Source organism: Natrix helvetica (assembly GCF_964273705.1).
Source record: "Natrix helvetica genome assembly, chromosome: 1".
Taxonomy (NCBI): domain Eukaryota; kingdom Metazoa; phylum Chordata; class Lepidosauria; order Squamata; family Natricidae; genus Natrix; species Natrix helvetica.
In genome coordinates, this window is record NC_138548.1 from 119,169,151 (window position 1) to 119,195,945 (window position 26,795).

The 26,795-nt window shown below is 38.6% G+C and overlaps 1 protein-coding gene across 5 annotated transcripts in view; it reads right to left on the reverse strand.

Annotated features, from left to right (window-relative positions):
• Positions 1–26,795, reverse strand: part of MYRF (myelin regulatory factor) — a 113,076-nt gene that overhangs the window by 43,752 nt on the left and 42,529 nt on the right. For 4 of the 5 annotated variants that reach the window (XM_081934929.1, XM_081934928.1, XM_081934927.1 and 1 more), the window contains exons 2-6: positions 16,783–16,870; positions 15,651–16,016; positions 6,649–6,710; positions 863–1,175; positions 409–581 (exon numbers count right to left, since the gene is read on the reverse strand). In XM_081934929.1, coding sequence (XP_081791055.1) covers positions 409–581; positions 863–1,175; positions 6,649–6,710; positions 15,651–16,016; positions 16,783–16,870 — 1,002 coding nt within the window. Of the gene's footprint in view, positions 1–408; positions 582–862; positions 1,176–6,213; positions 6,532–6,648; positions 6,711–15,650; positions 16,017–16,782; positions 16,871–26,795 lie in introns of those variants that run through there. The other variant, XM_081934930.1, reaches the window with a different exon arrangement.

A 26,795-nucleotide genomic window follows, 5' to 3' on the forward strand; every position in this document is an offset into this window, starting at 1 on the left:
GCTGCAACCATTGCAAATGCACAACAATTTACTATGTGCCTGATCACAATAACATATCAGTGGAAACACTCCAACAATTGAAAGCATGGGCAATGGTCGTTAATTCATATTTTCAGCACCATTGTAACTTTGAACCATTGCTAAATGAAAGGTCATAAGTCGAAGGCTATCATCAGTTTTCTTTTCTTTTTCTTACAACTGATGAGACTTCTCACTTCCCTCTCTCAATACAGTTGTACAAAGATGCTCTTCCTGAACATACACTATCATTCTGTGAGCTTCAGCTCAGATCCCATACCTTGTTCTCCATGTGTTACTTAATAAAAAAATCTACCTCTTTGGAACATAAATAGTACCTGGGTACTGGTAATACTAGAACGGAACAGAAAGAATAACTACAGTACAAACCTGGGGAGAGTGCCCCCTGCTGATGCCAGGGAGGTGTCTGAACTCTGTCAGGGTTGAGGGGCACAGATCCTGTACCTGGCTCCTGTTTTATCATTCCATTGAACATCTGAGCATTGAGAGTGTTTGATGGTGACTCCGAGTGTTTCCTCTTCTTGGCAGGGTGCACTGGAAGTCTGGAGAAATCAATCATAAATTACAACAGGCATGCAAAGTAAACATTTAATCAAATTTAGCCCATGTATACATGTGTGTATGTATGAGTACATACACTGCATATTATACATACACATGCACATATCTTGTATCCCAGACCTAAAGTTGTCCAGTAGGAAAGACTAAATTAGATTACTAGCCTCCAACTGACAGCCACACCCTGACTTACAAGAGGCGAAAAGGTTCCAGACATAAATGTACTCCTCCGCTACCTTTCCAAACTTGCTCCCAAATAACTTACTCTGCTCCATGTTGTTGAAGTAGCTGATGAAGCATCTGCGACTGCTGAGCATGATGGAGGTCACCAGGTGACATGCCTTGCCCTATAGTGAACTGTGGCATCAGAGGCTCAGCCTTCGAGTACATGTCCCGTTGCATGCTGGGATAGTGATGGCTGTGCTGCTGCTGGTGTGAATGAGGTGGTGGTGGTGGTGGCAGTCCCTGAAGGTGGGGTGGGGGTGGAGGAGGCGGAGGGGGTGGGGGATGCTCTAACCGTGAAGGGGGAGTAACTTGACACATATTTTCAGGAGTCATAGTTCGAAGAAGGTGAGGATCTAAAAAGAACCAGAAAGATGGATTAATCTAAATGAAAACTGTCAGTTCCGTTTTCAGAAGTCCTAAAACTATGATCAATCATCCCATTTTGGCTCTCAGTCAGAACAGCACAAAATAATAAATACAAAATGTCAGTTCAATAATAGAGACATTCCAGGCCCTCTCCTTAAGAGTTTCAGCTTTCATTAAAACAACAAGTAGATTACCAGCTTTTTCACCAGTAGTTGGGAGCTGCATGGCAATAATGCAGCAATGTTTGTAAAAGGCAATGGTTAGATTTCAGCCCTTTTCTATTTTTAAAAAAAAAACATTAATAGGGGTACTAAATCTAACAGGTGCTCATGGAAGCTATGTTTATTTCTTGCTGCATTTGATACAAAACTGTTAATTTTATGATTCTGATTCTGATTTATTGCTTGTTGCTTATATGTATACTGAGAGCTTATGCACTGGACACAAAATACCTTGTGTGTCCAATCACACTTGGCCAATAAAGAATTTTCTTTCTCTTTTTTTTCTTTCTATTCTATTTCTAATTCACTCCACTCCATTCCACTCTAATGTTACCTGAGAGCTTGTCATTGACTTTCAACAATGTGACCTTGACCAATCTCACAGCCACAAAAGATAGATAGATAGATAGATAGATAGATAGATAGATAGATAGATAGATAGATGATAGATAGATAGATGATAGATGGATGGATGGATGGATGGATGGATGGATAGATGGATAGATAGATAGATAGATAGATAGATAGATAGATAGATAGATAGATGATAGATAGATGATGGATGGATGGATGGATGGATAGCTAGATAGATGATAGATAGATAGATAGATAGATAGATAGATAGATAGATAGATAGATAGACAGATAATTATCTATCTATCCGAGTATGAGCAACCCACAATCTCTGGGCCATAAGCAAATGTTAAGCCATTTTATGTGGCTGTGATCAAGGTCACACTGCTGAAAGTCAATGAAAAGCTGTCAAGTAACACAGAGACAAACAGATATCATGAACATGCATTCAATTAGTAAAATAAGTCTGAGCCACATTATTTAATAAATTTAGTTTTCTATCAAATGAATTGGAATTTTAGGAAATAGCTAAGTATGGATATGTGCATGCATGCAAGTCTGTGTCTATGTGTGTTTGTATATTATACAAAATGTATTAACAGTTACAGCATTTAAATATATTTAAATATGTGTTGTCTAGAATAAATGAATTAAAAAGGAATAAGAACAAACATAAAAAATAAAGATTTTAGCAAGTTCAAATCCAGCAAAAACACTACCAGCAGCAGATAAATTCATACTCGAACAAACTAAGGAATTTGAGACTTCAGAGGGCTAAACAAAGACATGTCTTATATGATTGGTCTGATATACTATCCTTCTGCATGATGGAAAAAAGCTAGAGCTAGTTTTGTTTATATATCACAGGAAATATTGACCTTTGCTTATTTTATGTTCTGACTTTGTTTATAGAAATAGAGAGCAGTAATATAAAATAAGAAGCAAACTACATTTTAACTTAGGTCTCCTACTACTACTCTCTCCAGAAATATACATTAACTGTCAGCTTCTCTGTAATTATCCTCCATTCAGATTCTACTTTATTACTGACTATACACCTCTTCCCACTCCACTTTTACTGTTTATTCTCCCCATTCAGAGCTTATCATTTGACTTCCTTCTTTTCAGTTCTGCCCCAGGAACTTTTTTCTACCACACCAACATGATTCTATTTTCTTCTCATTCCAATGCCATGAATGATGTAAGCTGAGGTCATCTTTAACTGTATTGAAGTTGAAGTAATGTTTTCCACCTTATTCTGACATTATCTAGTGAAGGAAAATTAAATTACTGGCAGTGATTAAGAACTGAGACAGAATAGGAATTAAGGAGGGAACAGCAAATGTAATGTTAATAGTTCTTTGTCAACTCAAACATGGGTGTCTAGTTCTATAACTTAGTTATGGAGAAAGATCCATTGCCTCTTAAGACAATAATGAATCTGAAAAAGCATAAAATGTTGGATAAGACTACACTAGGATCCATACAAAGACACAGTAAATTTTCTATTTTGGAATAGAACATTCTAGAAAATAGAATAAATAACCAACCTCTCAGCTTTTCCCTGTTTGAAATAATAAACAAGTTTGCAAAATCAGTTTGATGGATCCTGTTCAAGGTTTAATTTCAAAGTAGTTCACACAGGAACCATTTTACTCATTTGAACAAATCAACATTTCCAATGATAAATACTCATTGCATACCACTTGGTTAGCAAAAAAAGAAAAATACAGCAAATCCTCTTTCTTATCATTTTTAGGAATGGCCTATAACATATGATGCTCATAATGCTTGTAAAAGTAATTACATTACTGAGGCAGACTATAGAGAAAACTTTCCAAAGGAAGTATTGCCATTTAAGGGTGGTGCTTAGCATAATAAGTGTCTCCTATCATCTACAGCTATCATAGCTAATGGCCAAAACAAGTGGAAGTTGCAGTCTATCTCATTTAGAAGGCTATAACTTGTAGAAAGTGTCTGCAGAACATTCACCAAAGCCCTTGACTCAAGTTCACATATCTCCTTAGTACAACAGATTGAAAGTTTACTTAACTTTGAAGCCTGATTTAAAATTGGAAATGTATGCACAGGGCTTTGCTTTGTCAGAGTGTAGGGTTAGCACTCTTATTAGATTCCATTCAAAGCCAGAATTAACATGCTTTGAATTATAAGAAAATCAGGAGGTAAAAAAGACAAATCTGCTTATAAATATTGATCCCCCCCCCCAAGCTTACTAGCGTGGCCTTCCCCAATCTGGGGTCCACCCCCCAAATGAACACACTGTCCATCACCCATAGATAATATAGGATATAATTATAATGGTAACACCTGGAAGAAGAATGGAAGAGGAGGGTTTAATTTTGAACACTATAACACTATTTGGCAAAATCATTAATAGAAGTAAGCATCCAGACATTCTTACATCTCCAAGCTGCAATCAAACAGCACTTTTAACTATCCACATTTCATTTTAGGACCAATGATTAGAAATGGTTGAAATTGAAGAAGCTACTTAAATGTTAAAGCAATATTAAAGTATTTTATAGAGGTATGTTACATGGGGGAGTTGTTTATCCTATATGTGTATAAATGTAAGTGTGTGTGTGTACATAAATACAAATAAAGTGAATTTCATGCACATTTTATTAAACCACTTTTGTAAGGCGGGCTATAACAAAACAAACATATGAAAGTATCCTTGAACCAAACTTTTTCTTTTAGCAGTGCTGTGAAAATAAACTGGGTGCCTAAGCTATTCCATTACATATTTTAGCTCATATGAGAAGCAAGCAGTGTGAGTTCATCCCAATTCTGAGTTTATCCTAACTGATGGCTACAGTTTGATAACTGGGAATATTTTATTATTTTGTACAATTATCAGTGCAAAATAAGAAGACATTCAATTCATCTAATAGGTAACCTTTTGTCCTCATTTCTTGTCATCATTATTCTCTGACTTCAACTTCCCAATATCCAAAGGTTCCTCCCAAAAAACCCACCCACAGAAAACAAAGAGAATTCAAAAAATAAACATTCTGTTCAAACAAATTCAGACTTAATGCCCTTCCAACTTTTTAAAATTACTGGAGTGAAATGGTTAATGTTCAGGGCAATTAATCAGATGCTTCTGTAGGAAGATGCATTAACAGAGGAAGCAAAAATGAATATGAAATTAGGAGTGGGGGGAGGATTAAATACAGAGGAGGCTGATGTAAAACATAATAAAAAATAGGATTAGCACTCCCCCTATATAGCATATTCTTAAAAAATAACTATCACAAAAGCTTATAGTGAAGTTGGGTACAAATTAAAATATGTTGATTAAAAAGCTAAAGTTAAATAAAGTTTGAAGCTTAGAAATGACATCAAATGACAAAGGATGGTGAAATCCCACCTGACCACCCCCACTCCCTACAAACACCCAAGTATCACCAGGACTTTTAGGAATGACAATGGTTGACAGCTGTTTCAGAACAGACAAAATAAAATACTTAGCAAAAACTAATTTTTCACTACTTCAAGATAAGGTGTGGTCACAGAACTGTACTCTGGGTGAGACTGAAATCCTACTACCGTTTCAATTTTCAAACAATTTTAGGCTTTGTAATAAACTAAGTAGACACCTATAGGAGCAACAGCAAATCCAAATGTTTATTTTTTGAAAATTGAATGGCATAGCCACTACTGTAGAATGAACATTGGGGCAACGTATATGTTCTTGAAAGCGATCTCGTCTTTCACGTCTCAAGGTTACCAGGCTGCAAACGCCTCTCAAAATAAGAGAAGAATTCTAGAAATTATGAAATCACAAATGCAACTCTTTATACAGATTCCAGGGCTTCCTGGAGTTTGTGTATCACCCCCAAAAATCTGAAGATCCAATTATTCCTCCCTCCCCCTGCCCACCCCAGGATGATGAGGTAGGTGCTGTTGTTTTAATGGTGAGAAAAAGCAGTTCACTCTGTGGAAAATACTCTGGCCTCTTGGCTATATTTTAAAAAAAAGGGCCAGAAGGAATTCCAGGGATTTTTGTAGTGAGATAAAAAGAACTCTTGACCTTTTTCACAGAGAAAGGAGAAGGAGCTACTTCCACAGTGAACAAGGCTTAAATGTTAAAGGCAGGGGCCATGGGGAAACCTCTGAAGTTTGCCACAGGCAGGAACGTGCCCTTAATTCTTTCGCCCCTGTTGCTAATTCTGTTGTCTCAACCTCAGAAAAAAAGACAACAAAAGTAGGTAGTGAGATATAATTCTCCCCTTTCACATCTATAAAGCATGGGCAGCACAGAACAGATGCCATCTGGTTAAGGGGACGTCGGGAGAGAGAGGGAGAAAGACCCACCCTCTGTGATGCACCTACGACTTCTGTGCCTGTCACAAGAATGGGAAGTGAGTCCTTGACATCAAATATAGCATACAAAGAGAGGGCAGGAGCCACAGAGTATACTCACCACCTAAAAACAAGCTCATGACAATACCTCTGTTTTGTTCTTCATTTCCAGCATGGATTTGTCTTTATATAAACCTGCAGGAGTCTGAACAGCCTGTTCACCCAACAAAATGAGGCTTAATCCTTCTGCTCCGTGTCCTCACAAGGCAGGTCACCCTTATCCATTTCTCCTTCTCTCTGGGAAGGCAGAAGTACACCATTCCCTTCCCACTCGGTCTTGTGTTCTCGGTCCTGCCCACCAACCTCCCCCCACCTTTCAAAAAGGGTAGTGGGAAAACAATAGGCGAAAGTCTAAGAATATTTACTAACTGATAATCTCTTCACGTATTGCAGCAGTCTGTTTTTCCCTTTTCTGATAAAGATTTCAGAGCCAACCACTTCTGCCAACCAAAGAGGGGGGGAAGGCTGGTGCTTGGGAACTAATCTTAGCACTTACCATTCACCTGCTGAGGGGAGTAAGCTTCGGATCCGGAGTCTGGGGGAGAGTCGGGTAAAGTGCTGAAGAGCAATTGAGAAAAAGAGAGGAAAAGGTCAAGCAAATATCTAGCAGAAGTGATTACGGTAAAATAGATTCTGAATCCTAGTTAGATGGACTGAGAGCGCATATAACCCCATTATCTACGCCACCCCTGGTTAGCAGAAATTAATTATGAATTTGTCGTCAAGGTTCTTGAATACAAATGCTTCTGAACCTGAACTCAATCTTATCTCTAATATAGCAGGTCACCAGTAACAATTCCCTTCCACCAAAGCCCTTAATTGCCAATAGCTGTTCCTGCCCAGAGTAGCAGGAAACCTTCCACTCTTAGCACTCCAAACAATTTACTACAGCCCTTCCCCAATGAAAAACACCCCAATGGGGTGTTTTTAGCATATATTCTCTCACACCCATACTATTCCTACCAGGAGCATTTTGATGTATTATTCTTAGGCATTTCATGTTATGGCTTTTGTTTATCTACTAAAGAGATCCACCCTACTTCACTCAGTCTGAAAGAAGCCAGACAGAATCTGTTGCTCAAGAAGATGATCACCATTTTCAACACAAATACAGAGAAGGACTCACTGACAACATTTCTGTAAATCTATGGGTCAAATTGTAGTTTCATCAGGTAGCCCTGAGATTACATAGAAAGCAATTTCAAGCAAAACTAACTCAAGCATGACAAAGAATACAAAATAATTCATGCTTTTGTAAATAATCTTCCGAAGATTCCACATGATCAAGCAACTTATTTAGCTGCCCCATTATTTCTTAAGTCAGTGAAATTAGGCAAAGCTTCTAGTCCTGGTAGTTTTTCTATAGATAGGTATAAGGATTTAATTGACTTTCTCATTTATATGGAGCTGAAAGTTTACATGACCTTTTTAAACAAAGCTTTCATACCTGTAAGTCTGAAAGTGGGTAGATTTGTAGAATATGCAAATTACAAGATTCTCGACTTATGACTGTTCATTTAACAACAGTTCAAAGTTGCAATGGCCTTAGAAAAAGTGGCTTATGACCTCTACTTGGATTTATGTCCACTGCAGCACCCCCTCAATCGTGCGAGTGCAAGACTGTCATTGGCAACTGGCTTGCATTTGCAACTGGTTGCAGCACCCTGCAGACATGTGATTGTGATTTGCAAACGTTTTGTTGCCCACTGGGGAAGTTGGATTCACTTAATTCAGGGGTGTCCAAACTTGGGAACTTTAAGACTTGTGGACTTCAACTCCCAGAATTCCCCAGCATGGCTGGCTGGGGAATTCTGGGAGTTGAAGTCCACAAGTCTTAAAGTTCCCAAGTTTGGACACCCCTGACTTAATTACTGTGTGATTCTTTTAACAATTGTGGTAAATTGCTTAACAACCACTGTAAAAGTTGTTGTAAAATTGGGAGCGACTCAACTTGCAGTAGAAATTCTAGTCCCAACTGTAGTAAGTAAGTTAAGGATTACCTAAACATAGATGGTAAAATATTTACCATAATTTTTCCATAAGCACTTCAAATTGTACTAACTTCTGTAGTTCATCCTGAGAAATTTGATTTTATAAAATGAACAATTTTAGATTATCACTGGATATATTTGGTATACAAACATATAAATTGGATATGGCTATATTTACTTTGTTGGAAATGAAAAAAGCCTTTGATGTTATGCAGTTAAAATTTCTAAAGCATGTTTTTCTCAGATATGGTTTTCCTTCCAATTTAGTTCATTTCATTAAAATGTAGCCCAACCTATTGTTGTTATTGCTATAATCAGTTCTTCACTATTAGGATATCCAAGTAGTTCATTTTCTCCTCTTTTACTGAATTTGATTTTGGAATCTTTCATCTTATACATTAGGCAACCTAAGTATACTTTTGGTGTCATGACAGCCACAGTAAAGTTTAAATAGTTGTTATATGCCAATTCTATTCTACGTCTTCCTGATAATTACTAAAACTCTTGATCCAAATTAAGCATATTGTACAATACTATGGTAAATTATCAAGTTATTCTTATAAAGAAAAAATGTATAATATATCTCCTATTATATCTAGATCTGTAGGGATGTTTGTAAAAAAAATCATTTTGTTTAACGCATTTCAGTACTTTGAAATAGTTATTTGTAGAAAGGTTTCCTCACTGACAGAGTTTTAAAGAGTGTTTCTTTGGCATTCTATGAGCTTAAGGTAAAATTAATATAAAAAGGGATTATTTTGTTGGGGGGGAACGTTACAGGCATACTTACCGCCTGTGACGCTCCGCGACACCTCCGCAACACTCCAGCTGCTCAGTGTAGCATAGTGCAAGCGCCGTACGCTCCGTGCACAGAAGCCCCGAACAGCTCAAATACAGGTAAGGAGCGTGGCTGGGCGGGTGGAGCCTCTGGAGCACTGTACAGGAATGGTACCTGGTGCTCCCAGCAGGCATCGATACACCCATACCGGGGCGTATGAATTAATATTATAGTTTGAAAATTGTAACTTAAGGAAGTATGAAGAATTTTGATTTCCTATGAATGGAATATAGCTAAAAAGGCAGTAGTGGGATTTAACCAGTTCGCACCACTTCAGGAGAACCGGTTGTTAACTTTCTGAACAGTTTGGTGAACTGGAAGAAATCATTAGGGCAGAAAATCGGTTGTTAAATTATATGAATCCCACCACTGTAAACAGGTGAAAAAACATTAAATTTGATCTAAAAATTTGATCTAAAAATTTGAATGGAAGGCATGCATTCACTTCTACCTATAAAGTGGCTTTTTACTGGCATTTTGTAAAGCCCAATCAACCATGTGGTATAGGTTTAAACTATTTTTGTTTCATGTATATTTACATTTATTTCAACATCATTTTTCTTTCTGGCTCATTTTACCTGAGTCTTTTTCCACTCTTCTTTTAATTTTGTCTATTGTTTTGTCTTTTTTTGTTTGTATATTAAATACCACAATACAACTTTTAAAAAGTAGAACACTCTACACATAAACCCCCAACTCATATAAAATAGAAAAAAATCTTTCAGACTCAAGAAAGAAGCCAAATTTTATAGTTTCTGTTAAATTGTTATATATCTTTCAATGTAATTTTACTAATATATTTGTATTACCCCAGTCTGCAAAGAACATTACGGACTAATAAACAGAGTAGGAAATGATTTAGATTCTTTTAAATTTACTTCAAAGTGCAAAATATTTTCAATAAATGTCATTTTTAAAGCAAAATTGAAAATGAATTCCTCAAAATTAACAGCTAGTTCTTGGTGTTTCAAAACAAACCTATTCATTCCTTAAGGCAGCCTTGCAAGTTTCTAACAGGTCAGTGAGGTCAGTCCCAGCTTAAAAGTCTGATTCTATACATACCTTCCAGGAGCTGATAACAACTGCTATCAATACTGAATGGCAAAGTCAAGTAAACAGAAATAAGCCAGTTGAAAGTGAAAAGGTACAGAATAAAATATAGTAAAACCCAAGTAGAAAATGAGTTAATGGAGAGTCAGTTCAGGACAACTCTGAATTTCCCACTTGGATGGGATAATCAGGGAAATGGTCTAAAGAGCATCTCACTAGTTACACTAATGCCATAGACTTTTACACTTACAACAGTACTAATATCTAATTGAAAATTCTGGCTAGACTACTATGTGACTTTTGTATTTGTTTTCTTCTCTACCAGAATTTGTCTTCTTAAAATATTATAGGTCATCTTTCAGTACCTAAAGCTGTCTCATAAAACTATAGAATACAGTTTTGATTCCTTCTACTGCTCACTGTATTCTATTTATCTAGAAAAAGTTCATAGATTTTTCACAATTACATTCAGACTATTAAAATACCCAGAACAATCAAGTCCTTAGCTACAGTTCATGTAAACATTTAAAGTTAGTGGGCCTATCAAATTTGCATCGTAGTTCGCTTTCTTTACTTTTTGTGATGACAAGAGAAACAGTGAAAACACTAGTTTTCATAAAGCAGGTAAGGTTTTGAAATTAAGATAACCTGAAGATGAAAATGAAAGTAGACAAGAATATGTTACATCAGAACGGTTTAGAGCACCAGATGTATTTAAGTTTAGTCTAATAAAAGAATTAGAAAGTCTGGTGAAGACAGTGAAACAATTAACATGCAACCCAAAGTATATTTTAATTTGAGATAGAAGACAAGAATGTGAGGTTTTAGGCATAGACTTAAAAATGATGATAGCACAGAGAAAATTTGTTTTGTCCTCAGGACACCAACCAAAGGCAATCTTCTAAGTACTGATTTATTAGTATGTTACTTGCCCCCAATAAAGTACTACCTATGTTGTTGTTTTTCTACAGGTGGAGTATACTTTCAAACCAGGGGTGGGTTCCTGCCAGTTCTAACATCTTCTATAGAAGAGGTTCCACAAATCTACAGTGCCGTTAAGAACTGGGTCCAGCTCCCTCCCCACACCCGTCCGCACATCATCAAGATGAAGAGTGAGAGGAGGAATTCTGGGAGTTGAAGTCCACAAGTCTTAAAGCTGTCAAGTTTGAATATCCCTGGGTTTTTTTTCTAAAGGGTTAGGAGTGCAAGGGTCTTGTAACTTGACAGCTTTAAGACTTGCACATTTCAATGCCAGAGTTCCTGAGCCAACATAACTGGAGGAGGAATTCTGGGAGATGAAGTCCTCAAGTCTTAAAGCTGTAAAGTTTGAACACCCCTGGGTTTTTTTCTCTCTAAAGGGTTAGGGGTGCAAAGGGGTGTAACTTGACGGCCTTAAGACGTGCGTGCTTCAAATGCCAGAGTTTCTGAGCCAACATTTTGGTTGCTAAGCAAGAGCGTTGTTAAGTGAGTTTCACCACATTTTACAAGTTGACTAAGCCCACCCAGTCACATGGCCAGCAAGCCACTCCCACAAAGTAGGCCAGACCTACAGAAGAGGTTCTAAAATTTTTTGAAACCCACCACTGTTTCAAACAGAAGTTTGATTTACAGCTACCTATCAGTTTTTATTTTTTCAAAGATTCTTAAGGTCCATAGAGGTGAACTCACAATTCTTCTAAGGCACCAAAATGAAACAGGGTACCAGATTTCAAGGGGGGGGGGAGGGAGAGAATCAAAACTACCCTTGAGATTTGTGAATGGCAGCAGTAACTGCAAGGTTTGCCTAGCAGCTATCTAGGGTTGCCATTGAGTACAGAGTCATGTAAGGTCTAAAGCTATTCATGGGGAGGGGTGGGGGGAGATGACACAGAAAGCTGTTTTGCTTTGTAATTATATGCTTGCTTCTCACTTAAAAAATTAAATAACATTTTAAAGGGTAATTAATCAAGACTGGCAAGTGGGTGCCTTATGAGTATCCCAGATCTATGCTGTTCCCTTGGTTTCATTTCTTTCTGTATGACTTTTTATACACCAGATGTATGATATGGGATTTCCAGATTTGAAAAGTTACTTGGGGTAGCCCTAATCTTATCTAAATATGCATATTTTGAAAATCAAGATCAAACAGCTTGATCTGTCTGTCAATATTTATGTGATTGAAAAGAACACTCTTTTTTTGGTGGTTGTTATGTCTGAGCAATTACAAATTAGAAATGGTCAAAATCTCATATTTCAGCATTTTTTTTAAAAAAAGGGGGGTGCATGAGTGCCATCTAGTGGTGTTACAACTGTCATAATGTCTGCACTGTCATAATGCATGAGCAATCCCAGGTGTGGACTATGAAGTAAAGGCACCCACTGGAATAAGGGACATTCCTTATAGCTGATAAATACATTTCCTCATATTTGATGGGGAAAATTGTAAATACAAAATCATGATCTAATCTTGTCAGTCTAAGATAAGAAAGGTCTAATTGTGCATTTTGGTATAAGACGTCTTCAGAACACATACCCAAATACAGTTTTATCTCAGGTTAGCAAGTGAAGTCCACACCTATCTACTTTCTCAAGCCCACCTTCCAGTTTTTAACTCTTGTGTAGGAGTCAACTCAAACCTAACTAATCTTCTGCTCCAATCTCATCAATTGCATGCTTTAAATTTTGTGACCCATTCTTCTTTAGCAGATTAGAATATCCATAAATGTTTTGTGGAATCATTCTGTCAACAGCTAGGAAGCATTGCTAAGCAAGTATGTAGCTGACTTTATAAGCATAATGGTTTCTGTAAAAATTCTGAATTATTGGTCATTTTTGTTTCACTATTCTTTTTTTCTAGGAAATTACTTTATAACATTATAATTTGATTTCCTGCTTATCTTATACAGCCTTTTGGTTTTCTATTTTGGCATTATTTTCACATATCCCTACCAAACTGCAATGAAGATTCAATGTTTCATTTAGTAGAACCAAAGTCTAATTGTTTCAATTCTCTTTATACCCTCTTTTGCAGAAGTCAGCAAATATATATTTATTTCTCTAATTGTCCCAATTCTCTTTATACTCTCTTTTGCAGAAGTCAGCAAATATATAATTCCTTTAAATCTTTTCATAATCTCTTTTCCACTAAAACAACATATCCCATCTCTATTTAAAAAAATGAAATTTGATCTGGATTCCACATGTTAATCAAAAGGATTTATAATGTAAAACCCACAGATGATTTATTTATTTATTTATTTATTTTATTGAACTTATTAGTCGCCCCCTCTCCCCACAGGGACTCGGGGCGACGTACAGAGCAATAATCAAGATAGCACCATATATCGTGCAGAGGAGGTAAAAATAAGTCCATAAATAAGCATACTTACAAAATTTAAAACCCCAAAAATATTAAACTCTAAAAACTTTAAAAAACAAAATTTCCCATTATAAAATGACCTGGAGTGGCAAGATTGTAACGTTATGCCAGGCCGGCTTGACAAAACAGGTAGGTCTTCAGCTTCATACGGAAGGAGCGAAGGTCGGTTGTTGTCCGGATGTCTGGGGGGAGGTCATTCCAAAGGGTAGGGCCCACCACAGAGAAGGCCCTACTCCTGGGCACCGCCCTCTGGCACTCTCTAGAGGACGGCACCCGGAGTAGCCCCTCTCTGTGTGAGCGAATGGGTCGCAGGGATGTATGGGGCAGGACGCGATCCCGCAGGTAACTGGGCCCTGTGCCATGGAGCGCTTTGAAGATGGTAACCAGTACCTTGAAGCGCACCCGGTAGGCCACAGGAAGCCAGTGCAGCTCACGCAGGATAGGTGTTATATGGGAGAATCTCGATCTCCCCATAATAACCCGCGCGGCTGCATTCTGGACCAACTGCAGTCTCCGGGCGCACCTCAAGGGGAGCCCCATGTAGAGAGCGTTACAGTAGTCCAGGCGGGACGTCACCAGCGCGTGAGTGACTGTGCGCAAGGCCTCCCGGTCCAAAAGGGGCCGCAACTGGCGCACCAGGCGAACCTGGTGGAATGCCCCCCTTGCCACGGCCGCCACGTGCTCTTCTAAGGTCAGCCGATCATCAAGGAGGACGCCCAAGTTGCGCGCCCCTTCCACCGGGGCTAATTGCTCATCCCCGATGGTCAGCGATGGAGTATGCTGATTGAATCGGGAAGCCGGGAACCACAGCCACTCTGTCTTGGAGGGGTTGAGCCTGAGCCTGTTGTCATCCATCCAGACCCGTACGGCTTCCAGATACCGGGCCATCACTTCGACAGCCTCGTTGGGGTGGTTTGGGGTGGAAATGTACAACTGAGTATCATCAGCGTACAGATGGTAACTCACCCCAAAACCACGGATGATCTCGCCCAGCGGCTTCATATATATGTTGAACAGGAGAGGCGAGAGGATCGACCCCTGAGGGACCCCACAAATGAGGGGCCTTGCGGTCGACCTCTGCTCCCCCGTCAACACACATTGCGTCCGGCCAGAGAGGTAGGAGCGGAACCACCGTAGCACGGTGCCTCCAACCCCCAACCCCTCCAGCCGGCGCAATAGGATACCATGGTTGATGGTATCGAAGGCCGCCGAGAGATCTAATAGGACAAGGATGGAGGAACAACCCCCATCCTTTGCCCTCCAGAGATTATCCACCAACGCGACCAAGGCCGTCTCCGTGCTGTGACCGGGTCGGAAGCCGGACTGGCGCGGGTCTAGATAATCAGCTTCCTCCAGGTGGCGCGGAAACTGCTGAGCCACCACACTCTCAACAACCTTCGCTAAAAAAGGAAGGTTGGAGACAGGACGATAATTTGCTAGCTCCTTTGGGTCCAGAGAAGGCTTCTTGAGCAGGGGCCTGACCACCGCCTCTTTCAAGGCGGCCGGCATCAGGCCCTCCCCCAACGAAGCGTTCACCAGTCCCAGTAGCCAGCCTCGTGAGCCCTCCCAGGAGGCCAGCACCAACCAGGAGGGACACGGGTCCAGTAAACATGTGGTGGCCCGCAGTCGCCCGCGCAACCTGTCCAAATCTTCGATGACAACAGGGTCAAACTCCTCCCAGCATGGTCTCTCAAGACTAGTCTCGGACGTCCCCACTGGAGCACTGGAGTGGGTCCAACCTCTCCGGATATGATCGATTTTATCCTGCAGGAACTCTCCAAATTCCTCTGCCCTGCCCTGCAATGGGGGGTCCCGCTGCTCCTGTGACAGAAGGGAGCGGGTCACCCGAAACAGGGCGGCAGGGCGGTTCTCTGCGGACGCTATAAGAGTGGCACAATACTGACGTTTGGCCACTCTTATTGCCACAAGGTAGGTCCTTATGTAGGCTCTTACCTGTGTTCGGTCAGCTTCGGAGCGGGAGGATCTCCACTTACTCTCCAGGCGTCTCCTAAGGCGTTTCATCGCCCTTAGCTCATCTAGCTCACTAGATGATCTAGTTCAGTTCCCTAAAACTGAGCCACACTTGCTTTTTTCAGTCTCCCTGTCCAATCCCCATGTTATGTTTGAAAACTAAGATGACATTGGTTGGTAAGAGACATCACAGATTTGTTCACATTGTTTTAAGTCTTTAACCACTTTAATTATTTATCAGTGCAAGGCTCTGGAAACTTATATTTGCATAACCACAATCCCCTACTTACCCAGATGTGTAGGAGGCTTCCGATTTGATTGGAGGGGGAATGTTAGAAAGGCAGTGGCCACTGAGAAACCCTTTGGGTACTACCATGCCATTGTTGTTATTGCAGTTGAGATGAACACTGTAACTGGACCCACATGGATTTGGCAAGGGGGGACCATGCCGTATTGGAACTTGACTGCTTGAAGGGCCAGGATGGAGACCATGACGGACTGGGACTTGGGTGCTTGGGGGACCATGATGGAAGTTACCACTGGGTACAGGAGTAATTACATGACCAATACTGGAGACAGATGCATTGACAGTGGCAGGCTGAGTATGAGGATAACCGGCTGAGGCTGGAATTTCAGAGATGGAATCTAAATCAGAACTGAAAGAGAAAAGTTGAACCATTTGTGTAATATGTGCATCTTGCCATTCTGACATAATATAAAGACTGTATCTATTTCTAGTCATATACATTGTTGGATTCAGCCATAATGTCAGCCCATGATTTTTAACCATGGTTTTTCTTTTTTGAAGTAGTATATTGGCTTGATCTGCACATCTAACCCTCAGTGGATAAAGGTAAAGCAAAGGTTCCCCTCGCACATACATACTAGTAGTTCCTGACTCTAGGGGGCGGTGCTCATTTCTGTTTCAAAGCCGAAGAGCCAGCACTGTCTGATGACAATTCCATGCTCATGTGGCTGGTATGACTAAATACCAAAGGCACATGGAACACTGTTATCTTCCTACCAAGGTGGTCCCTAGTTTTCTATTTGTATTTTTACCTGCTTTCGAATTGCTAGTTTGGCAGAAGCTGGGGCAAGTAACAGGAGCTCACTCCGTTATACGGAGGTAAGGGTTCGAACCGCCAAACTGCTGACCTTTCTGATCGACAAACTCAGTGTCTTAGCCACTGAGCCACCATGTCCAGTGGATAGGTTCAAACATAAAGGAAAGCCAAAAGGAAAATCTGCAGTATTCCACTTTTAGGAAAATATGTGAAAGTACTGAAAAGAATGGAAGCAAAAGATGAAGAAAATGTTAGCTTACACCACCATTGTCTCATATGCAACCCTCATTATCACTCTCACATCAAACAACGTCATGGAGTTTTAAGAATGAAAGTGAAAGTGAAAAAGGACACTTACATATCTTGTGAGTCCTCTTTACCAATGTATTCTTCCAGGATGCTGGTGTCAATGTTTGATGCTTCAAGAGCTCCATTAATATCATGACCTGAAAGAAAGACCAGATATCACATAAAATAGCAAAAAACCAACAAAACAGCAACAACAACAAAATTATGTATATAATATACATAGTGGTAAGGATGGGATGGGGGAAATGGAGCTAGAATTGACACTCCGAATCATGTGAACACAAAATCTGTTGCAAAATGTGGATGAAGATTTTCAGTCATCCAGGCAGAGATGTCTGAAATTGTCTGAAGGTTGAATCTTTGTAACTGGACTAATTTTTAGTTTCAGAGACGTCTCACTGCCCATCCAGGCAGCTTCCTCAGTCAGCGCAAGGCAGTTAGGCAGAGTCGTTGGAATGTACCAATTCCTGCCACACCAACCTCAGAGGACTTATCCCTAAAACGATTCAATGATTCACCCTTCCAACATCTCTGCCTGGATGATTGAGAATCTTCATCGTCAAATCATGTGGTTTGTTTCTACAAAAAGCTACAAACTATTAAGATGATTTATTCGCCAAATTGAAACAATATTCTCTCAACTGACCATCTTAACAGGAAACACTGTACTTTCTTAAGAAAAATAATTAATTCCAGTCTATTACTCTGAGCTAAGCAAAATCAATTGCTGCTCTGCTGCGTCTTATATTCCTGTCACAGTTCTAAATAAACTTGTCTACCTTCTCATATATTAGAAACTGATTGGCTGGTTGGTTGGCTTGCAGACTTCATATGACCTTCATCCCTTCAATACCAACCACATTCCCTATCAAGGTTTGGTAATCCAATAACAGGAACACCATTTTCTGTATTGCCCCTATGGCATGAGAACTGGGGAGAAAGGAGGGAGGATAAAATAAGAAGTAAAATAATGTTTTAAGATCCAGTGGCTTTAAGCCAATGCTTCTTAAAGTGTGGTCTGCCACAAGAGATCTACAACAGGGATCTATAACATCAATATTATTTGCCAGATATTGAAAATATTTGCAAAATTGTGAAGCACTATTACTCTTTTCATGATTGTTAAAAGTTTTACTTTGTAAAAAAAAAGTCATGGTTTTTTCATATAGGTACCCTAAGAACAAATAGTTTAAGAAATGTGCTTTAAGCCCTCTTTTCACCTTAGAACAATCATTCCAATTTCAAATCAGAACAGTAGAATAGAACTTTCAATATCTATCCTATCTGGAATAGTCCTTGTATCAGTGCCACCATACCTCTTGCAGTTCTTGGCACTGAGCTTTTAAGTTTCATAAATTATTATTTTTATTATTATTATTAAAAGGAACAAAGCGACTAGCTCATGCTGCCTCAAGTAGTAACTGGTTTCTTTTTCCATTGTCTTACAAAATTCTCTTCCTGCTTTTGTACTGCAGAAATGCATTGAGTTTCTTGATAGAAAATGATTGCTTTATATAATTCCTGGGAGCCAGAAGCTCTCTGGAGTTTAGATACTACTCCTGATGCTTAAAATATTTTCAGTGAGAAGGGAGAAGAACTGCTATTCAGAGATGCAATAAATTAAAGACATTTTCCTGAATTCTCATCTCATTAAAATGCTATGCCATTTGCTTGCTATATAAACACACACATACAATCCCCCCCAAATCTTGTTCTACCCTCCCCACCCCCACAAGAAGCATTCTGGTTCAAGATTAATCCTCCACCCCACACCCTCCTAAAGGGGGGGGGGAAGTGAAATAAAACAAAAAGAGGTGGTTTCAACCTAGAATTGCATCCAATGAAAATCTTTTTCACTGTTAGGCAAACAAATCAGCAGAAATGAATCCAATGAGGAATTTTGTCAGACAAATCCATGAGTGCACTTAGGAAGGGAGAGAGTGAAAAAGGAGAGAATCAGGGTTTTGCTTTTTTTTTTATCACACAAAGTAAGGAAAGAAAAGGCTGGGACAAGATGTCATGAGAAAGCCTCCAGTTCTGTATTTGCTACCCTGTGAAGAATCCATTAAATTAAAATCACCTCACTCCCTGCTTATTTTTATAAGAGGAAAACAATTGCTTAATCCACACTCCTATTTTTACAGGTAGTCCTCAACTTGTAACAGTTTGTTTAGTGACTGTTCAAAGTTGCAATGGCACTGAAAAAGGTGACTTATAACCGTTTTTCACAGTTATGACCTTTGTAGCATTCTTAACTTTAACTTATATTTTAAAATATATATATTTGTTACGGGGTGGAATTGAACGCCCGCCCCCACTTATATGGTTAGCCACTATTAAAAGCATTAAAAATTTAAAATAATGTTTTAAGTCGCTTGTCAGATTATTTAGCAAATGCCTTTCCAAGAGTCCAATGCCAATGTGTTACTTTCCCTCTTCCAATCATTTGAAATATCAATACATTTAGAGGCATGTTTTGCATTATAAGCATTACACTAATTCTTCCATGTGGTACTAATAGATCTTTCTGGTGATGTTGCAATGTATAATTCCATCCAATTGTTGCTTAGCATTAATTGTAAACTGGCCACAATAGCTTTTTTCAATGGATGGAAATTTTTAAAAGTTTGCATTGTGTGAATTGGCCTTATGTGTCCTATTTCCAGCTCTAGTCTTCAGCCATGCCATTCTGATTTGCAAGTATCCCCATTAATACCCATTCACTAAGATTAGGAAAAACCTTAAATAAAGTTTAGACCAGAACTCCCCATTTGTATTGCTTTTTTTTTAACCCCCAACAGAGATCAGCAGGAGTTTTCCAGGAAGACGACAAGTAGGACATGAAAGCAAGATTTCGGCTAAGCAATGCTTAATTTGCCTCAAGTATTAATTCAGTGTCTAATAAATACTGTGGCCAGTTTTCATTTACATTATGTTCAGATACGGCATTTGGGAAAGGTGAAATGGATATTAAAAATATAGGAATATAGCTAAACTCAACAAGGGCAGTATCATTTTTATTCTTTTAATAGTAGAATTTAGTTGATATCCATTCTGAACAAATTCTGTTGCAATGATGACAGCTTTTTATTTTCTAACATTTGAAAGCAATAAATTGATTGGCTAAATTTAGTAAGAAAATTTGTTAAGATACGAATCAGAAGCAAATAAAGAATTCAAGTGAGAAAAGAAATCTATTTCTGTGTTGTACTTGCATGTTGGATTATAACTCAGATGTTCAGAAAGAATGGAATAATGCTTTTCCTAGCCAAAAGGTCATGTGTGGATCTGGCAAAATAAATAACAAATGCTGTTTATTTCCAGCTTTTCATGGTGGCTGTTCCACCGTGGTATCATTTTTAGCTTGAATGGTAAATCTGCCAGCCATCTTGCCTTGAAGGTCACCTTCTTGAAGAACCTCAAAAGGAACCCAAGCATAGGTGAGATAAGCAACCAGAAGCAGGATGCATTTCGGTTGCATAGCTTAGGAACTAGAGAACTGATAAGAATTCTTTTTTTTTAAGAGTGCCAAGTCCTTTACTGTTGTTTTAATAAGGAGAGAGCTTTTCATTACTTAAAAATAAGCAAAGTCTCAGAAGAGTTTCCCCCAACTTTAGGCTAGAAGTTGGAGGAATTTGAATTAGCCACCCTAAATTAGCATTGGCTGACATGTCATTCCAAGTGCCTCAATATGTTACTTTTCCCCATGCTGTTTGTTGCCTTAATACTCAACTCTTAAAGTTTTAATGCAAGCAAAAACAATGGGTTCAATTCAGTGGTGGGATTCAAATAATTTAACAACCGGTTCTCTGAACTAATGATTTCTTCCAATAACCACTTCACCAAACTGCTCAAAAAGTTAACAACCGGTTCTCCCGAAGTGGTGCGAACTGGCTTAAACCCACCACTGGTTCAATCTTATGTTCTCTAACTACCTGAACAACTGGGAATTTCTTTTCCAAATCTGTTCTTCATTTGCTTTTTCATAAACTCCTTCATATGTCTTTCTGTCTCTTTAGAGCAAAAAGCATCTCTGGAATGTCTGCCACTGAGTGCAAGCTCTTAAGAGCATCTTGTTGCTCAAACTTCTACTCAATAAAGACTTGTTACCAAAAGCCAGCTTAGGTGATTAATTACAAGCTAACACTACTCTTTTTGGAGTCACGAGCTCTTAACAACATTAAGCAATGCCCCTTTGCCCCCATCCCTTTCCAGCTAGAGATTAGAAGGAAGCAGGAAGCTTCAGAACACACACACACTCTCTTCCAAGAGCTGCTATATTGTTCGTAATTCTTATAAACCAGGGGGTGATGATGATTATGATGATGATGAATTCAGTCTGTACTCATCCTTTCTTTTCTTCTTTTCAAGAAGAGTTCATTTCCCAACGAACAAAGCATCAACCATAATGTGTTTTTTGGTTAGGCAAGCCAATGTATAATTCGAAGAGCTTCTTTATAATATTAGCCATGTTTATTCCTTTTTCAAACTGAAATCAAATTCTCGATCTTAGGGTTTTTAGATTTTATCATGAAGATGAATTACATTTAATCTATTAAAATTATATTAAAATATAACTAAAGCTGATGAAAAAAATATATCTTGCTACTTTCAGATATTCAATCTGAAGTTGTAGTTTTCACAATTTTGTTTTCAATTCTCCCAACATTTAATGGACAAAACAAATATATAGCAAAACACCACAAGCAGCACTGCTTTATAATCAAACTACTGTTTTAGTGTTTTCTTTGCAAGCCTCATCCTTTCATCCCTCTTTTATTCCAATATATTATAAGGAAGTTTGAAGGCTTCACAATGTGAAATTTACACACATGCTATATATATGCTATGGTTAATCATCATTTGACCATTTAAGTGAGAATAATAAACAACTTAAAATGTGGTTTATTGTTCATTATTACTTGTTAGTGTTTGCCATGCTAACTATAATTCTCAGTCTTTATAAAGTAACTAGGTTAAATGAAAAAGGAATGAAAATCTAATCACTGAAAATGCTAAAAAAAAAAAAGCTGCACAATTCCAAAGTTCACCCAGGCTCATTCTTATACTGTTCAACTGTGATTTGGTACTTTATCCAACGCAATCATTATCAGAATGTTCAGTCTTAGTTTCAAGTCAAGACAATCTTTTATTTAGGAGACAAAAGCAACATATTTACACCATTCATGGTAACAGTTTAAAAATGCATTTGTCATTTTGCAGTTCCATCACTCTGCTCATATTCAATTTCCAATCAATTGCTGTCCCAATATCTTTTTTCAAGTATCAAACCAGTTGCCACTCATTTTACAGATGTGCACTGATTTCTTACATGGACAGATAACGTTACATATGTTATATTAAGGTTTATTCTGTTTTCTAACCTATCAAGAACATTTTCAATTGTATTTCTTTCATCCAATTTGCCAAAAGGATTCAAATAGATATTAGAAATTATGAGCACTGTATGTTTGGTACCCAGCCATTCAAGGCCTGTTTTATTTTGGAATCTGGAATAGCAGGGATGCTCAGAAGAACTCTCTTCCTTTTATATCCAATTATAAACAATGCTCATTGGAAAAGAAAGGTAAATGAAGAAAAGAAATGAAAAATAGATATTCCAGGCAGCCTGGAGAATCTGTGGCTCTCCAGATGCTGCTACGTTATCCCTTTCTAGCATCCCTAACTCTCAGCATGCTGACTGAAATATGCTAGGAGTTCTAATTCAGCAATATGGGGGCAGAGGAGAGGAAATAACCTTTGCTTGTTTGTTTGTTTAGGTAGATCTCACAGTAGGGGATTTCATCAGTGTTCCAGGCACATGAGACTGCTTTTGAGAAAACATAAACCTACACACCGCAAGGAACGAGTAGAAATGGCAAAGCAAATTTGCACATTAAAGGAATTACCTGGTTGTTATTTTCATCCAGGAATACCCAATGAGCTTTTAGTTTTATACATAGCTTATAACTAAATAAACAGTTTTAGAAATATGTTCTAAAAGTTTCCAATTACAGTATAATCAGAAGAGTGTTCAGTAGGTATTCCCTGTTAAACATTCAATAACTAATATTTCACAACTGTTATGTTACAGTGTCTTTCTTTTCCTATAGATATACAAACACCAAAGCAAGGTCTCAAATCAAATAAAGCTAAGAAAGCCTCTATCTGATTAGTGTCTCAATAGGCACTGCCTTCAATTCAGCAGAAGAGAAGGAAAAGAATGTGTTGAATACAGAATACCAATACTTACATTAGGCACATATAAATCGTTTTTGCTCTATTATTCACTTCCTAGACTTCCCCAATTGGTAATTTCCAAGTATTTCTATAACCTTTTCTCAAATTATTTCACCCTTTCATTAAATTTGCTTCCCATCCTTATTTCAAAGAACTAGGTTGGTGCAATTTCATCCTTTTAGTAACACTCTCAGGCAGGTAGGATGTAAAGTTTACAGTTTCTTCTGACAGATTACCTAAAAAGAGATCTCCCAAAACTATGGTGCCACCATGATGTTGGAACTATAAGCAGTATACAGTTGTGAAAGTTGTAATCCCTAAACATTAAAAAAACAGGAGCAGGACAATATATACCGGTAGTTATACACTCTGTATAAGGTAAAGGTTCCCCTCGCACATACATATGTGCTAGTTGTTCCCGACTCTAGGAGGCAGTGCTCATCTCTATTTCAAAGCCAAAGAGCCAGCGCTGTCTGAAGATGTCTCCATGGTCATGTGGCTGGCATGACTAAACAGCGAAGGCACACGGAATGCTATTACCTTCCCACCAAAGTGGTCCCTATTTTTCTACTTGCATTTTTACATGCTTTCGAACGTCTAGATTGGCAGAAGCTGGGAGAAGTAACGGGAGCTCACTCCGTTACGTGGCACTAGGGATTCGAACCGCTGAACTGCTGACCAATCTGATTGACAAGTTCAGCATCTTAGCCACTGAGCCACCGCGTCCTTCTAGTCTGCTGTATGCAAAGGCATAAAATATAGGTTTGAGAATACAGAAAACTGAGCATTATGCAAGTAGTCCTTCTCTTACAACAGTTCATTTAGTGATCATTCCAAGTTACAACAGCACTGAAAAACCTGACATGATCTTTGCAGCATCCCCATGGTCATGTGATCAAAATTCAGACATGTGGCAACTGATCGTATTTTTGATCTTTGCAGTGTCCCAGGATTATGTGATCATCTTTTGCAACCTTCTGACAACCAAAATCAACGGGGAAGCTTGATTCACTTAACAACCGTGTTACTAACTTAACAACTGTGGTAAGAAAGGCCATAAAATGGGGTCTTAATAAGTATCTTGCTTAGCATCAGAAATTTTGGGGTCAATTGTAGGCATAAGTCAAGGACTACCTGCAGTTTGACCAAGTGAATTGCTTTTCTTTCTAATGCTGTTCCTTTCTGCTTTACTCTGCTTTGGTCTAGTTCCACTCTCATTTTTTTTAAAAAGGAGGAAATCACCATTGAAGCATGGTCTGTTATGAGAAAAGTAGTGTTGTTAATGGGCAAATAAAACTGCTACATTTAGTAGTGTACAAATGTTCATGTTTGAGAAATTGACAATGTAATTTTGTGTTTGCTTAGAAAAGCTGCATTCTATTCAGTCTCTCTAATAAAAGGCATTAATTCAAAATCAGGGATAATACCCTTTATTTTTAGATTAGTTAATCTGGAACTTAAGAGACGATTTTAAAATGAAAACAATCGGGATTTGAGACTGGTCTTCATGCCCATCAGACTTCGTATTTCCCCTACCACAAATCGTGCGAAGTGTCAGGAAACAGTGGGACTATTTGTTGAAAGGAGAAAGTGAGAAAATAATATAAATTCAAGTACCCTAACAAAATGAACAGGGAGTGGGAAGAGCTGAATCCTTTGTGCATGTGAGAATGTCAGGAATTCTACTGTTTGGACTGGTTTTCTCTGCCAGACTTAAATGTCTAAACTTGGACAGAATCCAAAGGAAATTTCCAGTGTAAGTCCAGCTTTCTCTTTATTTGCTGTTTTGCAAATGATCTGCCTACTGCAAGCCCACTGAAGCCACCTATCCTCACCTCTTGGGGCCTTTTTGAGGGAGAAATAGTTTACTGGTAGTCCTTGACTTTCGACCACAACTGAGCCCAACAAAATTTACGTTGTTAAGGAAGACATTTTGTAAAGTGAATTTTGTCCCATTTTACAAACTTTCTTGCCACAGTCGTTAAATGATCACTGCAGTTGTTAAGTTAGTAACGTACGGCACAGCATCCATCGTAAATACATGCTAGTTGCCAAACAACTGAGTTTTGATCATGTGACCACGGGAATGCTGCAATAGTTGTAAGTATGAAAAGTGGCCGTAAATCACATTTTTCAACGCTGTTCTAACTTTGAACTGTCGTTAAACAAATGGTTGTAGGTCAAGGACTGTCTGTATCCCTCTTTCAATCTTCCTTCTACAACTGCAAGAAAGAACATTATCCTGTGGTCACCAATCTACCTTAAATGGAGCAGAAAAAATCCAAAAAGCTTTACTCGTTTCTGAAAATCGCTCCTCCAGTTTAAAACGAGTAAAAAACAAACCTGGGTTGAAACAATGGCTACTATTTAGACTGAGACCTTTAATAGTTGCGGACAAAAGAAACATATGATCTCCGTTCCCTCAGTACCACGGTTGTACAATAGGAATATTAAATATAATTAATATACAATAAGATTGCTTTCAATGCATTTTGATGATTTGTTAAACATTCCTGATACTGTGGGGACTAAAGTCAGGGTGATCATATACTGATTTTCACATCACAAATGCACTTACAAGGAATTAACTTAGCAAGTGAATTCAGCCAGGCAAGGGAGTTTCTGATTAGGTCATTGAAATAAACAACTACCACCATCACTGCCCCATAAAATAATTCACTTGGGCATCCTACTACACAGACATGACCCCTAGCACCCCTGTTTAATATATTCCTGGGTTCATTTTATGTGGAAGTATCATCTGTTTTAGCGTGGATAACTCTGTGCAGCACAACCCAAAGGTGCTTTAAATCTTTGTATTTACAAGACTGGGAAACTAAGCATAGATTGTACACAAAGTGATTTGTTTATCATTTTTATATTTATAAAAATAACTCCTCCTTATACTTTTGCTCTGTTGCCCAACCATCTAATCAGCCACAATCTTTCTTAGGCCATAAGGTGGGAGAGAGCGCAGGGAGAGGGTTACAGCCTTGAATACGTTAATTAGAACCAGATGCAGAAACTTGGGCAAGATGAACAGGTCAGCCATTTTAACAAACTGATGAGAACTTCAACAAAACTGGAGGGAGGGAGGGAGGGAGGGAGGGAGGGAGGGAGGGAGGGAGGGAGGGAGAACCAGAGAGAAAAAGCACAATTCCAAAAGGTAATGATGAATGGCATGAGTCAAATATAAGAGAAATGAACTCAGTGACTTGTCTCAGTGATCAGTCTATAATCCAAAAAGCATTGCACTATTGAATTAAGGACATACACCTACAGCTAGGTATCTTGCAATCATACAGTATATATAATAACAGAACTCAAGTCTTTGTTCAAAGCAGGGATTGCATACTGAGTAACTCAGCCACTGCATCCATTAGGTAGATAGGGTTGAGCAGCTTTTTTGTAACAGAAGTAGGAGTAATAGAACAGCATCTACCATCTCTTCCCAGGCACCCCAGAAGTCTTATCTAGTTAAGGAGAAAACTGATGATTATCAGTAAAACTCCTCCTCCCTGCCCCCTTATGTCTTTTAGGCTGTACTCCTGAGGGCAAGGAGTGTCTTTCACTAACTCTGCAAGCCATTTTGCAAGTCTTTTGTGAGCTAAAATTAAAGCAAGATGTTGAAATTACAGAATGAGTAAATTTCAACCATGGAATGGTGTTTGCAATAAAACAAATGTTGCTTATGGAAAAGGAGAGTTGTAACTCCACAAAATACTATTTTCTCCTGTGGAGAATAATCAGGATGAGGGCCCACCCAAAAGCAATTTTTAGCCCATTGTGGGTTTTTTCCCTGATCCAGCAACTGAGAAATAA